General features: G+C 42.8%; 1 protein-coding gene across 1 annotated transcript; it reads right to left on the reverse strand.

Annotated features, from left to right (window-relative positions):
- Positions 1 to 870: 870 nt before the first annotated feature.
- RCN1 (reticulocalbin 1) lies at positions 871 to 15,925 on the reverse strand. Its single transcript, XM_065635879.1, is given in 7 exon segments — positions 871 to 2,924; positions 3,853 to 4,052; positions 6,938 to 6,998; positions 8,535 to 8,713; positions 10,267 to 10,460; positions 15,569 to 15,876; positions 15,878 to 15,925. Coding segments are annotated over 7 exon segments (1,098 nt in total). The 3' UTR covers positions 871 to 2,816.
- Between the last annotated feature and the right edge of the window lie 4,192 nt (positions 15,926 to 20,117).

Below are 20,117 nucleotides of genomic sequence, written 5' to 3' on the forward strand. Positions count from 1 at the left end.
AAAGAAGAGGGTAGTAGGTTTTAGAGGGAAATCACTTTGGTCATACTTATGTTCTCTAAAAAAATTTTCTATATTCTGCTTTCTAAAAAGCTCCTAATCTTGACATGACCCTGTTACTCTTACAATGATTGATAAATTTTATTATTTTGAATTTCATTCTAGTTGGCACTTTTGCCTTTGTTATAGCTGGATATAGTCTACCTGAGTACCATTCTTTTTGTAAAAAGGTTTTACTGTAAAATACTACGGGTCTTAATTTCCAGTTCCTGTTTGCATGAGTAACTCTTTTGATTTCAATGTTGTTGCTCACGTTAAGTATAGTTTTATACTGGAAAACACCCAACGTGTTCCAAGGATTAAGAAAAATCAAGAACAAACATGGGAATGTGACTTCTCTCTCATTTGATGCTAATTCTATTCCAAATTCATTGAGTAACGTGGAAGAAAATGTGATTGCTCGTCAAAGCTCAGATGCAGTTTTTTGCTGGGACAGAACACAGTGGATTTGGAAGTGTCATGTTTAGCTGAAGGCAACAATGCTTACTGTCTCAGCACCCAACTCCCACTGAATTTCAACAAGAGTTAGCAAACAACCTTCCCTTGGGCTCCAGTGAAAATCCTTGGCTTAGTCTCCAGTCTGAGGTGCAGTTTCACTTGCAGGAGACAAGATTTTTCTGAGGTCTTTTAAGGTATTGCTGCCTGAAACAGCAGAAGATAATCTGTGTGCAGAGTAAGTACTCCAGTTCTGTTAGTGAAATATAAAAAGCTTAACTTCCAGTAGCAAAGGACTACTAAAAGTTCTCAAGATTATTGTATTCGATAATCCTAACAAACCTTCCCAAATCCAAGTCATGAACAAAACAGATAATCTTTTACATGTGCCAAGATAAAATTTTATTGCTTCTCAGGTAACGCTGCATTTAGGCATTTATTTAACTTGCGGGTACTGGAGGAGCAAAAACAGTTTGCTTATGTCTTATGACATTTGTCCTACGGTATGATGGTGGAAGAGGTAGGGACTTTTCGGAGACATGGCTGGCAATGTCATAAGAAGTGCAGACCAAAGGCTTAATAATTGTGCTAGCAAGAACACGTAATTTCTGCCAGATTCTAATATTTAGATTTCATTATCTTCAATTGGAAGATGTAAAATATTTCACCACAGTTCTTCTATGGCCTTATAAAAATGACACTGTTTATGGAGGTCACAGTTCTTCATTGTCTCATGATGTTTTTCACAAATTTGTTAAATTGCTGAAGTAATATCACAACATTGGAGTCCCAAGCTCCTCTCTGGATGGTTATGTGATCACCAGTGTGTGATGCTGCACACCAAACCTTCAAGGAATCTCTTTGGTGAACTCTGTTGTGGAGCCCTAGTCTCCTAGTATTAGCGTTCAGAAGAGATTCTAGTGATAGCAACGCCAACCATGTATACTGGACTTATTTCTAGCTTTTTTTAATGAGATGAAGAAGAAACAGTCAGTGCCATATGTCCAGCTGCTGTTTGTAGAGGTTCGTAGTGCTGCAGGAGCTGCCAATGACCCAGTGCTTTTGGAACTACTGGCTTGAAAGGCTTGGAACCTGCTTTCACATCAGCTCTCTGTGTTAGCCTGTGTTAGTGTTATTGCACCTTCACAGTACCAAAAAAGAAGTATTGGTTTTATTGTGCTTATTTTAAAACCAGTACATTTAAAACCAACCAAACTTATCTGGATATATAAAAATATACATGTAACAGCTCACATTATACAGTAAAAAAGAAAGCACCTGTGTGGAAAGCTCACCCCTTTTAGAAGGAAAGCTGTCTTCATGTAGTTGCTTCAGTAACACGTACTTATACGTATATACATACAAAACCAGAACTTTAGCCGCGTAAATCTGTCCTCTTATGTGGCAGAGAAGACAGAAGGCCCAGAGGGGTGATGTGTCTCATTCTTTCTCCATCACAGAACTGCTGCCATTCACACTGTGTGAACAAGAGTACGGCTTGGGTAAAGTGCGAAAAGCGTGAGATAAATTAAGCTCCATGTGGCATAATTCCTCCCAGGAAACAGCATAACCAACAGCCCACAAACAATTGTACGTTATTCTGTTGTCAGAAGGAGCAGCTGTCACTGTGAACCCGACAGCCCTCGCTGAGGAACGCCGGCGCGGGCGGCGGGGCCACGTGTGCTGCCTCTGCGCCGTGGCGGGGGTTAGAGGGAACGGACAGTTGCGCGTGTTGCACTCGTAAAGCAATAAACCTGAGGGCTGCCGGATGCCTTCTTCGGCATCTCCGGCCCAAAGCGGGAGAGAAAAACAGCATGGACAAAAACGTCGTGGAGCGTGTTGCGTCAAACCTTTTCCCTGTATAGAAGGGCCGAAGTATAACTCTAAATTGTTCTATGCTATTAAAAAAGATGACTAAATAACTTAACCTGGTTAAATATTAGGTTTCTTTCTAATCCTAGTTGCGTTTCACTACAGTAAAAACAGGTATTTGAAGAAAATATTTCACTATTAAAGATTCTTGCATTTATGTTTTAGAAGTGCCTTTTCCAGGTCAGGCTCTAATCTATGAAGACAAGTTACCTTTTTATTTTTTCCAAAACAAAACTGTAGTAATTAGATATCGTATTTAACCATGTGAAAAGAGTAAAAAGCTATTTCTATGTAGTTTCTGAGGTAATAAACTGACATGTTAAAAATATATTAATGCAAGTCATTTAGTTGTGAGTGTGTTCCTTGCCCATCTTCCCCAAAAAGAGGGGATGGACATGGTGATTTCAGTAAAGTGGAGAAAAGGTCTGTGGCATACTGGTTGGTACGCTGTATCATAGCTCGTCATGGTTTCTTGTGAGGTCCTCCCCATAATTAGTAGCTTGACTTCCAACAAACATATTCCAGTTGTCTAGAACCTCCTCTTTTGTTAGTTTTTGATCCTGGTGGGAGGAAAATAAAATCTCTGTAAGAATATTTTCAAAGTTAAGCAAATGACACACCAGCACAGACTTAGAAGAGCCCTGGGCAATAGACAGTTCTTCAAAGCAGCAGACTGCAGGTTCAGGAATCGTTGTAGCTGTCATGGGGAGTGAAGTTTGGACCTCAGTGGAAGACAGAAGTCTCAGTGGCCTCAGTTGGGTCAAACTGCTACTTGAAAGTTCTTTGTAATTAACTCACTTCTAAACAGCATATGGGTCATCTGGTATGCAGTTTTGCCCTGCGGTTTGGTTTCACCTTCCTAACAGTAAAAATGAAAATCCTCTGGTGTGTTTTGCTAAAGATAATTGCTTATGTTAGCAATTTACACACTCTCTGTGTAAGAGCGTTTTGGCTTTTCAGGTTCCAGCTTCGCTCACGTTACACTTCTGAAGATCGCTATCTGGGATCTACAGAACCATTCCTCTCCCACGTTAGGGTAAGTGCATGCATTGAGCCAGTCTTTAAGTCAAAGATGTGTGTTTCATTATAGAAATGGGGCTTTCTTGCTACCTCCTATGTAATGTATTTTTAATTTTTCTCTTGTCTGAATTAGCACAAAAACCCCATGACTAGTCTCAAAAGAAAAAAGAATATTTCCACTGTGTTAAAATTTCCAGGTTTAAGATGATAATTTCTTACCTAACCTAATGAAAGCCAGTGGGACTTCTAGAGCTGCTAAACCACATTTTACTACTTCTGCTTTGTTATTCTAACCCTACTAACTGAAATTGGAATTGATACATTAACACACTAGCAATTCAGCCTCTAAAACTCCATTTAAAGTGCACTAATTAGAAAAGTTATTTGGAGCAATTTCTTGCTAGTTGATACGTTTAAAAAACCCACAACCTTATATAACTTAAAAAAAAATACTAGAACACGAAGTACCTTGTCTACATCTGATTCATAGACTAAGTGCCTGGCTTCAGCTAGTGCGTGATCATAGTCTTGTGGGAGAATCCAGTGCTGAATCTCCTCTTTGTCCATCTTTCCATCCTTGTTGAGGTCACGGAAATCTGAAAACTGTTCACGCTCTGTAATCACCCAGTCAGGCTCTGGTCCACCCTCTTCATTTGCAAACATATCAGCTGGAGAGAAAATAAAAGCCTCACTCAAGTCATATTTAATTTGCAAATTATGCACAAACTAAAGACATTTGCACAGCGTTCCTCAGAGGAAGACTAAACTTTCCACTCTTTGCACAGCATTTCTTTGTACAGAAAATGAAATGTGGTGTGTAAACAGAGTAGCTTCTCTCAGACCTATTTCTTCACTGCTGGTGATTCTGTCCATTCTTACATTACCCTTGTATTGCAACTGTGCACTGTTAGTGAGGCTAACATGAGAGGTGAATGTGTCCAAACGCCATCACCCACTGAATTTCAGAATGAAAAAAATTCTTCAAGGATCTTTAGTTAAACAGCAATCATAAGCTTTAGTGCTGGGCTCCGTCACATGGGGAGAAAGGAACTCAGCACTTTTATCTTGTCCCTGCCAGCAAATGTCTTTGTGGATAAGATCAGACTCCAGCCAGCAGAGTGGTTAAGGCAAAAAAAGGCACAGGGGAAATTTAGGAAAACACAAATTGATAAATGGAACTTGAATGCTTTTGTCCTGCTTTTAGAAAGGTCTGTGTAAGAGAAATTCATCTTAGTAGATGAGTCCTTTTTTAACCATGCAAGGCTGCAGCACACGCCAGCAGATGGTATTCTACAAAGAAAGACCCTGGGAAGTCGTTATGGATCAGTGGTGCGTTCTGAGTGAGAAACCACAGGCAGTGCACTTGTCACAGGCTGGTACCTTGGGATGGAGTGCCCTTCGTGGCATAGGATGCACAGATTACATACAGGAGCTGCTCTGTACATCAGTCCTGTGCTATATTGAAGAAGCATCAGTAGGAAAATGCCACAGTGGCAGCAGCTATCAGTGTGGAGCTGGGAGAGTGGCAGTGATTATTAAGAGCAAGGGATTTGTATCTGTTCTTTACGGCACAGAGCTTCCAAATGATGAGTAGTAGTGTGCCCACTTTACTCCTCCGGTCACTGTGGCCAATCATTTCCTGCTCATCAGGGCTGCTTATTCCTCACGTCTTCCACTTTTCTACTTATAATTAAAGCCTGCTTTGTGATACTACTTCTATGCCTTTTGGGTTTGGTTTTTAAGGACGTTCCAAGGAAAAGTGCACCCCACAAGGGTGTTCTCAGGGCCAGAGGCTGGCTGTCAGTTACAGGAAGTACAAATGCTGGTCTCAAATCTAGAAAATTCCCTGAAATTCTCTGTTACCTCCTTCTGCACAATAAGAATTCAGTACTCTGTGCTTAACACGACTAGGGATATTTTGCTTCACTGCCTGTATAAAATCTAAACCAAATTTTGTAAAAGACAAAATAGGAGGAAGGAAGGAAGAGGAGTTAGGAATTGTTCTATAACCTTCAGCAAATTTGCCCATCAAATACCTGATCTAGAGACTGCAATTTTTGGACTTCCTTTTGCTGTTCCTTAAGAACTACCAAAGATGATATTTGTTTTTCTGGGTTTTCTTGTGGTTTGTTGTGTGGTTCGTTTGTTTGGTTGTGATTTTGGGGGTTTTGTTTGTTTGTTTTTTGGGTTTTTTTACCCCAGCTTGATCAGAAATGTTTTAAAAATTGTGTGAAAAAGGGATGTAGGAATATTTTAAGCATCAGTTTCCTCCACTCTTGAAGAAAACTTCAGACAACACATTCACTTTCTTCTTTAATTTTTTAAAGTGCAAATTATATTGTTTATTTGAAGCAACTGACATGTCCTGTCAATTTGATTTTTATCATCCTTGCCAATGTGGGGTGATCGTGACTAGAACATTCTATGTTCCTATCTATAGAAGACAAGAAAAACCAGCATTCACATGGTAACAAATGTTGACAATTACCTTATAATTATACGTAGGTAATGTCACTGAATGAACTGAAATTACTGTGGAAATTATGCCGCTCTGTTATTTCAGTCATAAATGAATAGCATTCACATTCTGAGGCTAAATATAATTTACAAGGAATAGAAACCCCCTGCCATTAATTAACGTGTGTATATTGTTCCTGATTATATGTGAAGCGATCTTTATAGCACCACTGGAAACAGATTCATCTGAGTTTGCACTAATGCTTTCCTAGTGCTACTTTCTTGATGTAAAACCTGTCAAAGTGAGTGCAGAGGGAGAAGTTAGCTTTTGGTATCAGCAGAACGAACCAAAAGGCTAAAATGTATTATGTTTTGTCACCATAGGTCTAAGTGCAACACAGCAGATAACTGCCAAGTGTGATGGAAGTTTGTGCAAATTAACTGTGACTGATCAGCTGCTGATGTTTCCCATTTTGTTCTCTTTCTGCCACTGAGGTAATGCACAGCTGACTTTCATACACTTCACAACTTCTTTGAGAATCTTAAATCTTAGTGCTACTTTTACCCAGTTTATTTTTAATACATCCTATACTTTTAGAAGAACGACAATAGCATCGCCATACAAAGAAGTATGGGTTCTAACTTACTAATTAAACTAGGAAAATAACTAATATAAAAAAGGTGAATTTTCTTTTTTGCAATGTGTGCTTCCCAGCTATTTTGCACAGTCAAGTACCATTCAAACTTGGGAAGAGACAATTCACTTTCTGATTCTCCTACATTTCTAAACAATGCCTTCAAAAAGCTTTTAATGTGGTCAAGTACACAGAGAATATTCCTGTCATGAAAAATATTATTCGAGACCCTCTCAGCCAAACTATATGAGAGTAAGAAGAGGATCTTATGCTGTAAAGTGTGAGGAATGTTTTGTTGGTGATGCTGCTATCTGCCTAAAATGAAATTAAACTTTCTGGATTGGATGGTAGGTTTAAAACAGTTGAACTGGAACACAGACTGGGTTGTTAATAGTGCTGCAAATTAGAGAGATGGACAAGTGAACTGCAGAATTATATAAGAAACAAACCTCAAAACTTACCAATGTATTCATCTTGATCCACAAAACCATCCCCATTTTTGTCTATGTCTTCTAAGGTTTCCTGGAAAATAGTTTTGCATTGAAGTAATCAAGAGAAAACTGAGAATTCTGGCTACTCACCTCTTCGATCATCTCACGTTTGAGGCCTTGACCTGCCCCTGTACACAGGCAAGTGTACCCTCACTGATTCCAATGTGATTGTTGTTCACACAATGAATATACAAATATCCTGTATCTAGTGGAGTCCCTCAAGGGTCAGTACTGGGACCAGTATTATTCAATATATTCATCAACGACTTGGATGAGGGAATTGAGTGTACTATCAGCAAGTTTGCTGATGACACCAAGCTGGGAGGAGCGGCTGACACGCCAGAGGGCTGTGCTGCCATCCAGCGAGATCTGGACAGGCTAGAGAGTTGGGCGGGGAAAAATTTAATGAAATATAACAAGGGGAAATGTAGAGTCTTGCATCTGGGCAGGAACAACCCCAGGTTCCAGTACAGGTTGGGGAATGACCTATTAGAGAGCAGTGTAGGGGAAAGGGACCTGGGGGTCCTGGTGGACAGCAGGATGACCATGAGCCAGCGCTGTGCCCTTGTGGCCAAGAAGGCCAATGGCATCCTGGGGTGTATTAGAAGGGGGGTGGTTAGTAGGTCGAGAGAAGTTCTCCTTCCCCTCTACTCTGCCCTGGTGAGACCACATCTGGAATATTGTGTCCAGTTCTGGGCCCCTCAGTTCCAGAAGGACAGGGAACTGCTGGAGAGAGTCCAGCGCAGGGCCACAAAGATGCTGAAGGGAGTGGAGCATCTCCCTTATGAGGAAAGGCTGAGGGAGCTGGGGCTCTTTAGCTTTAGCGAAGAGGAGACTGATGGGTGACCTCATTAATGTTTATAAATATATAAAGGGTGAGTGTCATGAGGATGGAGCCAGGCTCTTCTCGGTGACGACCACTGATAGGACAAGGGGCAATGGGTACAAACTGGAACACAGGAGATTCCACTTAAATTTGAGAAGAAACTTCTTCTCAGTGAGGGTGACAGAGCCTGGAACAGGCTGCCCAGGGGGGTTGTGGATTCTCCTTCTCTGGAGACATTCAAACCCCACCTGGACGCCTTCCTGTGTAACCTCACCTAGGTGTTCCTGCCCTGGCAGGGGGATTGGACTAGATGATCTTTTGAGGTCCCTTCCAATCCCTAACATTCTGTGCTTCTGTGATCCTTTAATGTTGAAAAAATTGCCTGCACATGAATGAACTGGACACCACGCTTAACTTTTAAGTTAGAGGCAGACAGAAGTTTGATGCAAACACTGAGCTACCACATGTCAGCATGCCCTTCCCTTTGTTTTGGTGTTAAGTTCGTGCCCCAAGACTGTTTCTTAATTCCACTTAGGAGCTAAGTGCATTTAACAAATCTCTTTTATGCTGAGAGCTCTAAATCAAGTGAATTTCATGAAAAAGGCATCCCTTTCTGTTCCCCACTTGGCTATTCTGTGTGTCTCTTTCTAAACCCTGCACGGAAAGGTTAGAGAAGTATTTCAAAGCTCATCCAAAACAAAAAAAAAGTAAAAACAGTGGTACTGGTTTTGCTCTACTTACTAAGACAACAATGTTTTTCATATGCTCAAACTCTTCTGGGTGAAGGAAAGCAGTGAATTCTTCACGAGTGGCAACCAAGTCTCCATCCAGATCTGCCGTTTTGAATCGTCTTTCATCTCTGGGCAGCATTTTTTTAAAACTGTGCTGATCTGTTGCATCTTGGAATTCTTCTGGATTTTCTGCATATTAATCAAAACAATCTCAAAACTATGTTCCTGTTAAAACACATTGCCACAACGAACTACCTCAATTTGCTGTTAAGTACAAAGGCTTATTGCCAGAATAGCTGCTGTGTTAAAATGGAACTTCTTTCCCGTGAAATTTTAAATTCAGGGGTCAAGCACTTAGTTTGACGTTTAAACTTGACTTTGTAGTATAGGTAAATGTCTGAGTAATCGCGTTGGATTCCAGGGGAATGGTATACTACCCTTCATAGATTTATTTTTTTTTCTAATCTGCTTTTACAAGCACTGCTTAGGCATTATATGGGGCAGACTTCTTTCACAGAAGTTTTATTTTTCTTAGGAATCAGTATAATCTACATAACTTTTCAGTTTCAAAAAGAAAGCAAACCAAAGAAAAGTGTTTTCAGAAGCTGGCAGACTGACTGAAATTATCTAACTGCTACGCCTCTGCTACAGGGAACCTAACAATTATTTTCAGTTTAAAACAATACATTTTTCAGGGTGTTCAGTGGAACAAAATGAATGGTATTTGATATAATTTTTAAAATAGGATCACTAAACTGACTTCAAACATGAAAAATACTCATAACAATTTCATAATTTGCATGTTGGGAGACAAACACAGTTGAAAAATACTAGGCCAGGAATCGCAGCTGGGAATTTTAAGTGTGTATTAACCCAAGACCACAGTGTTGGAGTTGTTCCCCAAATCTTGGGGATTACAGAGAGCAAAGAGCTGAGAAGGGGTCACAGCGATACTGCTGCAGGGATGATGTGTCAAATATCTCCACAAATGTAATCAGCTCCATTTTAATCTAAAGTAGACTTTGGGGTTATTATTGCTGCGGGAAGCTTGCTCCAGAAAGTGTCTCTATGGTAGGTAGATACTGTCTTCTCATTGCCAGCATAAATGGTCAATTAATACCAATTTGTTTTTCTGTCAGCATTGCCCTTTATCTTAAGTGATCTCTTATCCTCCTTTTCCTTCATTAACTTATAAGAAGCCAAGGGAATGTATATGGGGGAAAAAAGATTCAGGTATATTTTTCAGTGTTTCTTGTGCCTGATTAAGGATTTTCATTTCCAATTGATCACATCTGAAGCATGTTATTCTGCAACAACTATTTTAATCAATAGCTTTGCTATAGTTTTGGCCCAGCCTAAATTTTTAGAATCTAGAATCTTAAGAGTTCAGCGAGACTGAATTGACAAACACTGGTTAATTATGCAATATATTCTTTTTTAATTAAAGTACCATGTTAAAATATATATATATATATATATTTCTAACTGACAGAGACTTTAATTCAGCTTTGTCAGTACGATTAATAATCCCCCTACAAAATCTTCTGTGTTCTGGTGAGCCACGTGGAAACGGCTGCGATAAACAACTAAGAAGTGCTTTTGCCCTCTGAGCATCTATAAAATTTAATGTGATTTTCAAGAGTCCTAAGTGTGACAGCAAACTCCTGTTGACTGTAAGGCATAAAATCACACCTTATAATCTCAATATGCTTAAACTATGTAATCTGAAAGTGTCATCTTACCTAGATAATAACCATATGTGGCTTGTTTGTATTCTTCCCAGGCAATTTTATTGTCCTTGTTTAGATCATAATCTTTCCAAACTTTAGCCACGTTTTCATAGATATAACGTTTCTGTACACGTTTAATCCAGTTTTTTAATTCTTCTGTTGTGAGATAGCCATCTTCGTTGTCATCTATTCTATCCACAATTTTCCTGTAAAAAGAGACGAGTATCCCTGAGAGTTGACGAAAAACCAAACCACATGTCAGTCCGATTTTTAGGAATCTATATCTGGCCCCGATTTTCCACAAAAATGCAGTACCTAAAGCTTATAAAGTTGCCCTACCGGCTATGGCTTTCTTGATTTTTTTCAGATTATCTTAAGGGACATGTCTCTATTCGTTATTCAATATTGTTATGCATATATGAAATAGAACTTGCACAATCAAGATTAGTGAACAAAGTACCTCAGATAATACTTGGATTTCTTAGGTTGTATCTACTAATTTAGGGGTACCTGTTCTTCACTGCCGATAGGAGTGGCCAGGCTGGGCTCAGAGCAGGAGACATTCACTTCACCTCGGGAGAAAGCCGCTACTGCAGCTTGCTGAAGGCAACCAGGGGGTTTCTGTGGACACTAGGATTTTGTGGACACCTGTGGTTTCTCCTGTGGCTTTCCAGGTAACTGACGCCATGGTGGAGCAAGTTATACGACTGTGTAATGCTGGGCATGCACACCATGTACAGTCTTCCCTTCCATTCCTGGTCCTCCACTTCTGTTTCTTTTCTTTCTTTCCCAGCAAAAAGCAAAATTGCTTGGGCTGCCAGGAATGCCTGTTACTATCTAAAGCAAGAGCTGGTCTGCAGCAGGTCTCCAGCTATTGCTGGCAGTTGGGCGATAAGCCGCTGTCCTGTGTAAAGCTGCCAGCCTCAAGTCCTGCTGAACTCAGCAGGAGTGAAGGTACTGGCATACTCCCAGGGAAACTTCCATCTTTGAAAAGTTCTGCACATAGCTGCAGATAAGATAGACCTGAAAAACTATGTTTTTTTTTAAAAAAAAAAAAGAGGCAATGCTCTCTTCTGCCATTTAGGTTCTCTGCAGTAAATCTCTCAAGGCATGCCTGTAACTGCTAAATGCCACCAGTTTGGGTTTGAGCTTGTAGAATTGGCTTCTGTCCCAGCCACGCTGTTAGACCAGATGATAAAAACTTTTATCTAAAATAAGGATGCAACTTTAATCCCACAACTTGTAGTTAAGCTTGTCATAGTGTTATTGTATTCTGGGCACAGGCCCGTGGGAAACTGTGTACCCTGCTCTTGGAACTGAGGCTGTTAGCATCGTGGGTTTTATGCGCATCTGCATCAGCTGTTTTTACCCTTGTACCACTGCTCACGAGTTACAGGAGCAAACTGTCTGTAGTTGCACTGCACCTGGTTCGGTGAGCACCCCGTGGCCAGCTTGAGATAATCTGAACGACCATTCCTCATAGGCTCAATCACCATGTCCGCAGACTAGTTACACATTATTTGTAAGGGGGGGCAAGAGCAGGAGTTGACTTGCCTAAACCCTGACTTGAGATTCAACAAGAGGGCTCCCTAAACCTGCAGGCAGCCAAAGGACACACGGAAAAGTTCTACACTTTTAAATATTCTTTGCAATTCAACATCTTGGTTCTCCACAAGCTGATCCTGGCCAATTGAAACCGTTCAACTAGTGAAGCAATGTCTTTTCCAGAGCCTTAGTTATGAAAGTGATAAGTAGAGTCGAATAACAGCAGCAGCTTCTGCTGAATCTCCAACAATCCTGTTAGAATCAGATAGTATCAGAATGAATTTTAAATCATGCTATTTCTGAACTATCGGGGGAGAAAGGGAGCTGCTGAATTTGCTTTCTGAAGTAGTAAAGTATGAATTAACTGACCGGAAAACCTTTCATCTTTTGTGTAAATCTCATGGGGAATTGACTGCCAAGGGTCCCTTTCACTGCACAATGGACTGTATTTGTCAATGGATTTGCCACACAATTAATTTTATTTAATTGGTTTAGCTGATCTTTCTTTCTATTGTTAAATGTATTAGTCATAATAAATGATTCTTCAAGTAGCTCTTTGGTATTTTTAACATGAAAGAAGTCAGGACTGTTTACTAGCAAATGTTTCGTGCCTCTTCCTTTTCACCTGTGCTCTTGTTTTTATAGGTCCATTGCATCCCTGTGCGCTATTTCACTTTGCATCCCAGTTGAAGACGGGCACAAAGAAATAGTCTTGCCTACAGGCTCCCAGAGGTACAGGTAAGAAGTTATTATATGGACTGTGGACCTCACTTCTTATACTGGTAATTACCTGTAAAAATGGTTCAGGATCATTCTAAGCTTTGTAGTGGAACTAATGTACACTGGTCAGTCTGAAAAGCCTTGGTGTCTTTATTTTAAATAGTTCATTCCTGAACACAGTAAAAATTCAAGGAACATATTACCAGACGCAAAATGCCAGCTCATACACAGGAATTTACATGCATAAGTGTGTAATACCTGAAAGTTTACTTTCTTTAACTTAGGTGCAATTACAGTCAGTTTCCCACTTTATCATAAAGAAGCTAGAGGGCATACGCAACAGGCACATACGACCTGCTATTACAGAAATCTAAGCTGCCAGTCTGCAAAGACATCTGGTGACGAAATAAAGTTGGGGCAGGAAATCACTGCTACGAAGTGGCTGAAAGAGGAAAGCTTCCCCTCTGTGCCTGATGTGACTACAACTGTCTGTTGATAAACTCTGGCCTTGGCCTGTATAAAGAACAGAAACATTTATATAGTGAGGATCTGTTACCATCTTCTGTGTTCTCTGAAAATGACAGGCCCATCACAAATGGCAAGGAGAAGGTTCAGAGACTGCAGCCCGACTCCCCTCCTTCTTAGCGCATCTCCAGTCCCTTAATGCAGTTCTTGGATGCTGTGCCAGGACATCATCATACTTTTCCAAAGCCAGCTGAGTTGTGGTACTGCACATGGGTGGGCAACTGTGATTCTGCCCTTGCCAAGTGCTCCGGTGTGAGAGGAAACAGAGATGCCCCTGCCATGGAACCTGTCACAAAGGCAGGTGCGCTCCCAGGTCACAATACGATTATGGGCTGGTAAATGCCATGATCTCAAACCAAGATCGAATTGTGCAGCTGCCCCTCCACTAAGGCTGCAGGTACTTGAGTTTGCAGGGCGTCTTCTGTATACTAGCTAGTTCCTTTTTGTTTGCTGGAGGAAGGCGAGAGTAGCTTTGTATTACTGCTGTCTGGCCCTGGGATTCCAATCCCAACACTGGTCACCAGGATGACCATTTTGGTTAGAGCAGCAGACTGTATGTTCCCATTTTCTCCCAGAAAGCATTGAAAAATAGCTTTTAATTAAATGTCTTCCTCCTAAAAGCCACTTATGCTGAGAAGTGACACTATTTGTAACCCTCACTGCAGAGGTTCCCCATAACGAAACTGGTTTTCTCAGTATATCTGATTATATTAAAGCACAATAAAAAGGAGGAAGTGAAATGTATTAAAAATCCTCTCTCTTCTCTACCTCCTGGTATGGTATGTGAAACAACGAGGTTAGGAAATGCTGAAATTCATGAAACTGTCCCACAGGGCTCCCCAGGAACATCTCTGATGTTCTGCTGCACAATGCTTACCCCACAACGTGGGCTTTGGTTCTCAGAAGGACACTTTAGTCACCTCCATTTAAAAGCCTATTGATTGTGGCTGTAGCTTAACACGCCTGTGTCACCTTTCCAAGGTGCACATAGTGAGATCGCTAAAAGTTAAGCTTCCTCCCTTGCTCAGTTAGCACTTGTAAAGACTTTTTAAAAACAACTCTATTCTTCAATCATATCCCCAACTAAAACATCTGTACTTGTCTAAGTGTAGATCAATTTTAACAGGCACATCCATTTTAGCAATACCCTTTACGAGAATCTAAGTCATAGATCAGGTATGCTGAGAACATGGTTTCTTTTGCTCCTCCTTGAAACAATGTGCATGAAATTGGTCATTTCTGATAACCACTTTCTCTGTTTGCTCACTGAGATACAGGTAAACAGCAGTGACAGCTTCCAGAAGGATCAAGAGGTCAGTCTGTGAGATAAGTGATACTGCACTCAGAGTTATGATGGAACTAGACAGACATACAACGGGTAAGTATGACTCCCTGTGGAAGGGGAGTAAAGGCAAAGCTAAGCGAGAACATGCAGATATTTTAAACTACTTTCTCGTCAGCAACTACGTAAAAGGATCTTTCAACTACTGCTAAACTTAATTCTAACTAATGATCTGAATCCTTGTAGGTGTAAAGGAGGGAGAAGCAGTAGAATAAGGCAACTGCTGTCATGGACTCTGTTCTTGGCCTAAAGAGCAGCATGGAAGCAAAAGCAACACTGTAAGACAGCAAGCAAATACATCACAAGTGGAATAGCTGCGGGAAGATGTCTTCAAGTGGACCTGTAAATGGAGCTGTGAAGAAAGAATGGTTTAAACTTAATTCAAACTAATACGGTCCAGGCGAGTGACCCAGAGAGGAGCTGAAGCAGCAAAGCCATCCGGCAGCGCGTGAGGTCCATCCAACACTGGGCACAGCACCACACACGAGGCTTATTGCTGTAGGACCAGAAACGGCAGGAGAGAAAAAACACAGAAGTGATGAACTGTTGGTTGACCCTTCGCAAAATCAACGGCGTGAGAAAGAAGTCTGAGCGCCAGGGTATCACCGGCCATACAGAGGTACAGGGGGCTCCAAACCCAGCGTGGGACTGGGCCAGACCCCTTGGGGCCGGGGAGGCAGCGCCCCCCCCCCTCCAGCCGCCCTCCCCTCCTTCGTCGCCCCGCTCACAGCAAGGCTGCCCACCCCTGGGTCGCGGCAGGGCTGCCCACCCCTGGGGCACGGCAGGGCTGCCCACCCGTGGGGCACGGCAGGGCTGCCCACCCGTGGGGCACGGCTGGGCTGCCCACCCCTGGGTCGCGGCAGGGCTGCCCACCCCTGGGGCACGGCTGGGCTGCCCACCCCTGGGTCGCGGCAGGGCTGCCCACCCCCGGGTCGCGGCGAGGCTGCCCACCCCCGGGTCGCGGCAGGGCTGCCCACCCCCGGGTCGCGGCGAGGCTGCCCACCCCTGGGTCGCGGCAGGGCTGCCCACCCCTGGGGCACGGCTGGGCTGCCCACCCCTGGGTCGCGGCAGGGCTGCCCGCCCCTGGCCCCTTCCCCGCCCCGCCGCGCCCTCCCCTGCCACGTCTCCGCAGCCGCCGCGCCGTCGCGCCCGGGGTCCGCGTCCCCCGCCCGCGCCTCTTACCCCAGCCGTTCCCGGCTCTCCTCCGGGCTGAGCTGGTCGAAGCTCCGCGCCTCCTCCTTGCCCAGGAAGGCCTCGTGGTCGTACTGGAAGCCCGGCCGGTCTTCGTGCTGCGCGGCGCCGGGCCGGGCCCGCTCCTGCCGCGCCGTGGGTTTGCCCAGCCCGCCCGGCAGCACCAGCAGCGCCAGCGCCAGGCGCCAGCCCGCCCCGCCGCTCCGCATGGCCCCCGGACCCACCGTCCCGCCGCGCCGGACGCCACCGGCCCTCGGCTGCCCGCCGCGCCCGGCCCCGCTCACGGCCCCCGCCCCGCTCGGCGGCCCCGCTCCGCCCCCGGCCGCTCGGGAGGGCGGCGGACGCCATTGGGCAGCGGTCGCCCCGGCGCCACGTCTGCAGCGGGGGCCCGGGCGGTCTGTGCGGAAGGGCGGGGGAGCTCGCCGGGCAGAGCCGGGCGGCCGCCTGCGCTCGGTCCGCGCCGGAGCGGGCCGAGCTCGTGCCGCTGCAGGAGCGCGCCGGCACGGAACAGCGGGTCGCGGCTGTTGCTCCGGTGTTTTGTGTAGTTCGTTCATCCAGAGCATCAGGTTGATGGTTTCTGCTGACATCCAAAATTGGCTGGGAAAGGACTTAAGGATTTTTCTTTGTTCTTTTAGGGACAAGTAACAATGGGGCTATAAGTAAAAAGAAAACATACACAAACTGCCAAACAAACAAACAAAATCAAACCAAACAAACAAAACTGTGTCTCTATCCTCTCATGGAGGGTATTTACAGGATGACTGTAACTGTAAGGGAAGCAAACTTAGGATCCTGAGAATGGCAGAAGAGAGAAAGTGCAAATCATTTAGCATAGAAAAAGGTAGGTTGTTTTTTTTTTCCTTAAAATTTATTTCACTTGAGATTGTAAAAGTCTCTAGATGGAAGTCATTGAAATTTGCACCTACCGTATTATCTTTCCATGTGTTACATCCTTAGTTTGGTACTAGAGAGGATTGTTGTTGTATGCAACGTCTTGTAAATTAATGATCCTCTTACTAAGGGGTCCTAATCTAAAGTACGTGACCAAACTGTGCAGCAAAGCATCACCCCTGGGGCTTGTCTGTTCGCTGTTACTTTGGACCTGAGGATACAACTGGTTTCAAATGGCAACATCTGACCTGTCAGCCCAGTCCACAGGGTGTATAAACCACATTTATAGCGTGGTCTTTTGCTGTATCAGGGATGCTGACACACGAGGTGCTGAACCCGACCACAGCTTCCCTTACACTGTTGTTGCCATGGTAGACGTCCTTTTGACCTAAACCTCATGTGTAGCTGAACTGAGCTTGGCACAGGGCTTAGCTGTAACGACAGCAAAAAAGGTGGTGACAAAGATTGCTACATTTGCTCTTTTCTGCCTTTTGTGACTCAGGCAAAGCACAAACGAGAGCCGTGCAGGGCTAGTGGTGGTTTCGCCTCAGAACCATTGGCAACAGTAATAGATTTCAAACATTTAAACATAAGATATGTTGGTTCGTTATTTAAGTCTAGACAGAGCAAAACACTGAGGTGCCCTTTTCGCTCCAGTCACAGGAGCTGCCCCGCGTTAGGCCTGGACAGATTGTCTCCTCCGTGCGTTTGTGTGTCCCCAGCTGAGCAAGTGCTGCCGTGTTGTGTCGGTGAGAGCTGTGATACGCGTGTGGCAGCTTGAAAATGCTTCAGCTGGTCATACCAGCTGTGTTTGAGTTTATACAGCTAGTGACATGCAATGCTTTTGTTGTTTGGTGTGGGGGTTTTTGTTGTATTAACACATACCTGTAAAACAAACTTTTCATTAATGTATTTGGGAACCTCATATTTGTGTAATAATTTAGATATTGCTCTTTTTTTTTTTTTTCTTAGTCTTCTAATGTTCCTGTACCAGATTCCTACATCTATAATATAACTTCTAATGTTTTTCTAGAGGTGAGGCCGTGCTGAGGTGTTGATTTTTTTTACCTTCTCAACCCACATGGTGCCGGAGTGTGCTGCTAGTTAAGAGATAAGTCATTTGCATGGCTAACAGCTATGCGCTACTGCCCATCCACTCCATCAGTATTGTAACAGTGTAGCCTGATGTTTCATCATAGTAGCAGAGGAACATGAAGTTATTTGAGGGATATGGGAAATGAATCTATATGTACTGTTGTCAGAACAATTTGGAGCTGCTTCTGTGAGAAAAGCTCCAGCAACAGCAATGTAAAGTGTGCTAAGTGCATACATGGTCATTCATTTGAAATCCTCCAGACATGGGGAGGGTTTGCCTCAGGGATACGGGTTCTGGCCATTGGAACGTTTTAATTTTGCCCTGTGTTTGGATTCAAGTGTGAGTGAGCCCTGAAATGGGATGACTTTATGAAAGATGGGAAATCGTGGATGTTCTGATCTCTCTAAACTTGGCTCGGGACCATTGGTGATAACAATAAAAATGTGATTGATCCAATATGACTTTCTGTGGGAAAGGAAAGATATTTCGGTTACTTGTCCTTAGAGGGCTGAAGTCTTAGACTGTAATGCTGAGAATAGACTTCGCATTCAGTCAAAACAGTTGTTGATCTGGTCAGTCTTAGTGTTGCCAGATTTTTGTATCACTCAGATTAACGTTTACAGATTTTGCTGTTGGGGTATCGTGACCTCACGAAACGTTCTAAGCTCTCATTTCTCTGTGAGAAGTCCATGCCTTCTACTCCTTTCATGCAGTTCACAAAATGATATGTTTTCTCTTAAATCCTTTATCCATAATACTTGTTTGTTAAAATATTGAATAATTTTCTCTGAGATATGTTCTGTTTTAGTAGTATTACTGTGAACATCTCTGCAGAGAGAAACCTATTGCAGCTGAATGATTAATATTAACTAGGTTTAGAGTTTAAGGTGCTATTTTCATAATCCAAACTTCTTTTAGTAATGCATCTGAGTTTTATACACATAAGATTTCTTCGGAACATTGCAAAATACCAGGTCTGCAACATCGACAACGTTTTTTTAGCAATACATTTATGCAGCAGCAGGCATGCCGGGTAGTTTATAAGCTTTTAATGAAACACTGGCAGATATTAGGGTTTTATGAGCTGGAAAACAGTGCAAATCAAAGACCTTTGCTTACTGTTTATAGCATTTTCCCCCTGAATCTAACGATATTTATCTCACTTTTTCTGTCTTGCATTTTGCTCTTCATATATTTACTTTCTCTTTCACTGATATATTTACAGTCAACAAACTATTTTGTATAAAATATACTTAGTTACAATGTGCCCGTCATCATGTGGGTCCAGTTATCCAGATAAAGCCAAAGGTGACTTCTTCCATATCCTACGATATCTTCAGTCTGCATTTATCCTAATAAGGCTACACTTATACCTTGCACCTTTAGTCAGTATTTCTGAACACCATTAACTGCGTTTCCTGAGGCCATGTAAATGATCCCTAAGGGATGCCGTGTTTTCTGACTATCTGCTGGCTAATACATGTTCTTACCACGCTTCCAGTAGCAAAACTCAGAGCATATAATCTCTAACAGTTTGTTTTTCAAGTCCCATCTGCTAAAATAGTTAAAATACTTGATGGCATCATAGCTGTAGCTAAGTAAGGACCTTTTTGTGTTCTTACTTATATTTGAAGTCCATATTAGAAGTAGAATGAGATTCAGGCCTGAAGACTCAGTCATAGTTCAGTTTGAAAGGATATGGTGGAAGTAAGAATGATGTAGCACCTAACACTTCTTAGAATGCAAATATATCTTTGGTTAAAACGTCAGCCTGCAAAACTGCTTGAAACGGATTCGATGATCCTGAGGGTCTCTTCCAACTGAAATGATTCTATGATTTTGTGATTCTATGAAATCTTCTGCCTTGTCTAAATCTTTAGGGACTGTGCAGCATTCCTAATCATCATGAGAGACATACTTATCCTGGTGCTGGTATATTTCTTCTTGGCTCCATTTACATAGAGATCCCTGTGTAAATAGGTGAAGCACTGCTACACTCACTGGTTTTCTCATCAACAAATTGAATACATTTCAGCGTTCCATGTAGCTATGATTAATAGTCCCTTGAGACAACCTGGAGAAATGAGAGAGTAGATTTCACTCAGCAGTCCAGGCTCTCATGGTGGCACTGCATTATCAGGGAATGGTGGCTTTCTGGGGCTGGCTGCTGGAACATAGGGGAGCTTCGCTTACTGGCAGTGGCTGTAAGGAAGCACCATGGTTAGGGCCAGTGTGGCAGACTGCCTGGTTTCCTATGGAGAACTGTGAAAGGCTACGTCTAGGAGTAGAACCCATTTCACCACTAAAAAAATGTGTTCTGCAGCTCAGTTAGGGAGAATGGTGGTCTTTGATGATCATTCTGCTAAAATTATTAGGATGTGAAGATAAATGTCTGTGAGAAGGGGATAATTTCTAAGTAAGTGAAAGAAGAACTTGTTTTCTGGAGAAGCTAGAAATGGAAAATATAACATTTTTTTTCTCCTCAATTCTACTACACTCTGTGAATCCACAATAACTGAATTATGGTATTCCTGTGTAGACAGAACATATGAT

Source organism: Caloenas nicobarica, chromosome 5 (assembly GCF_036013445.1).
Source record: "Caloenas nicobarica isolate bCalNic1 chromosome 5, bCalNic1.hap1, whole genome shotgun sequence".
NCBI lineage: Eukaryota > Metazoa > Chordata > Aves > Columbiformes > Columbidae > Caloenas > Caloenas nicobarica.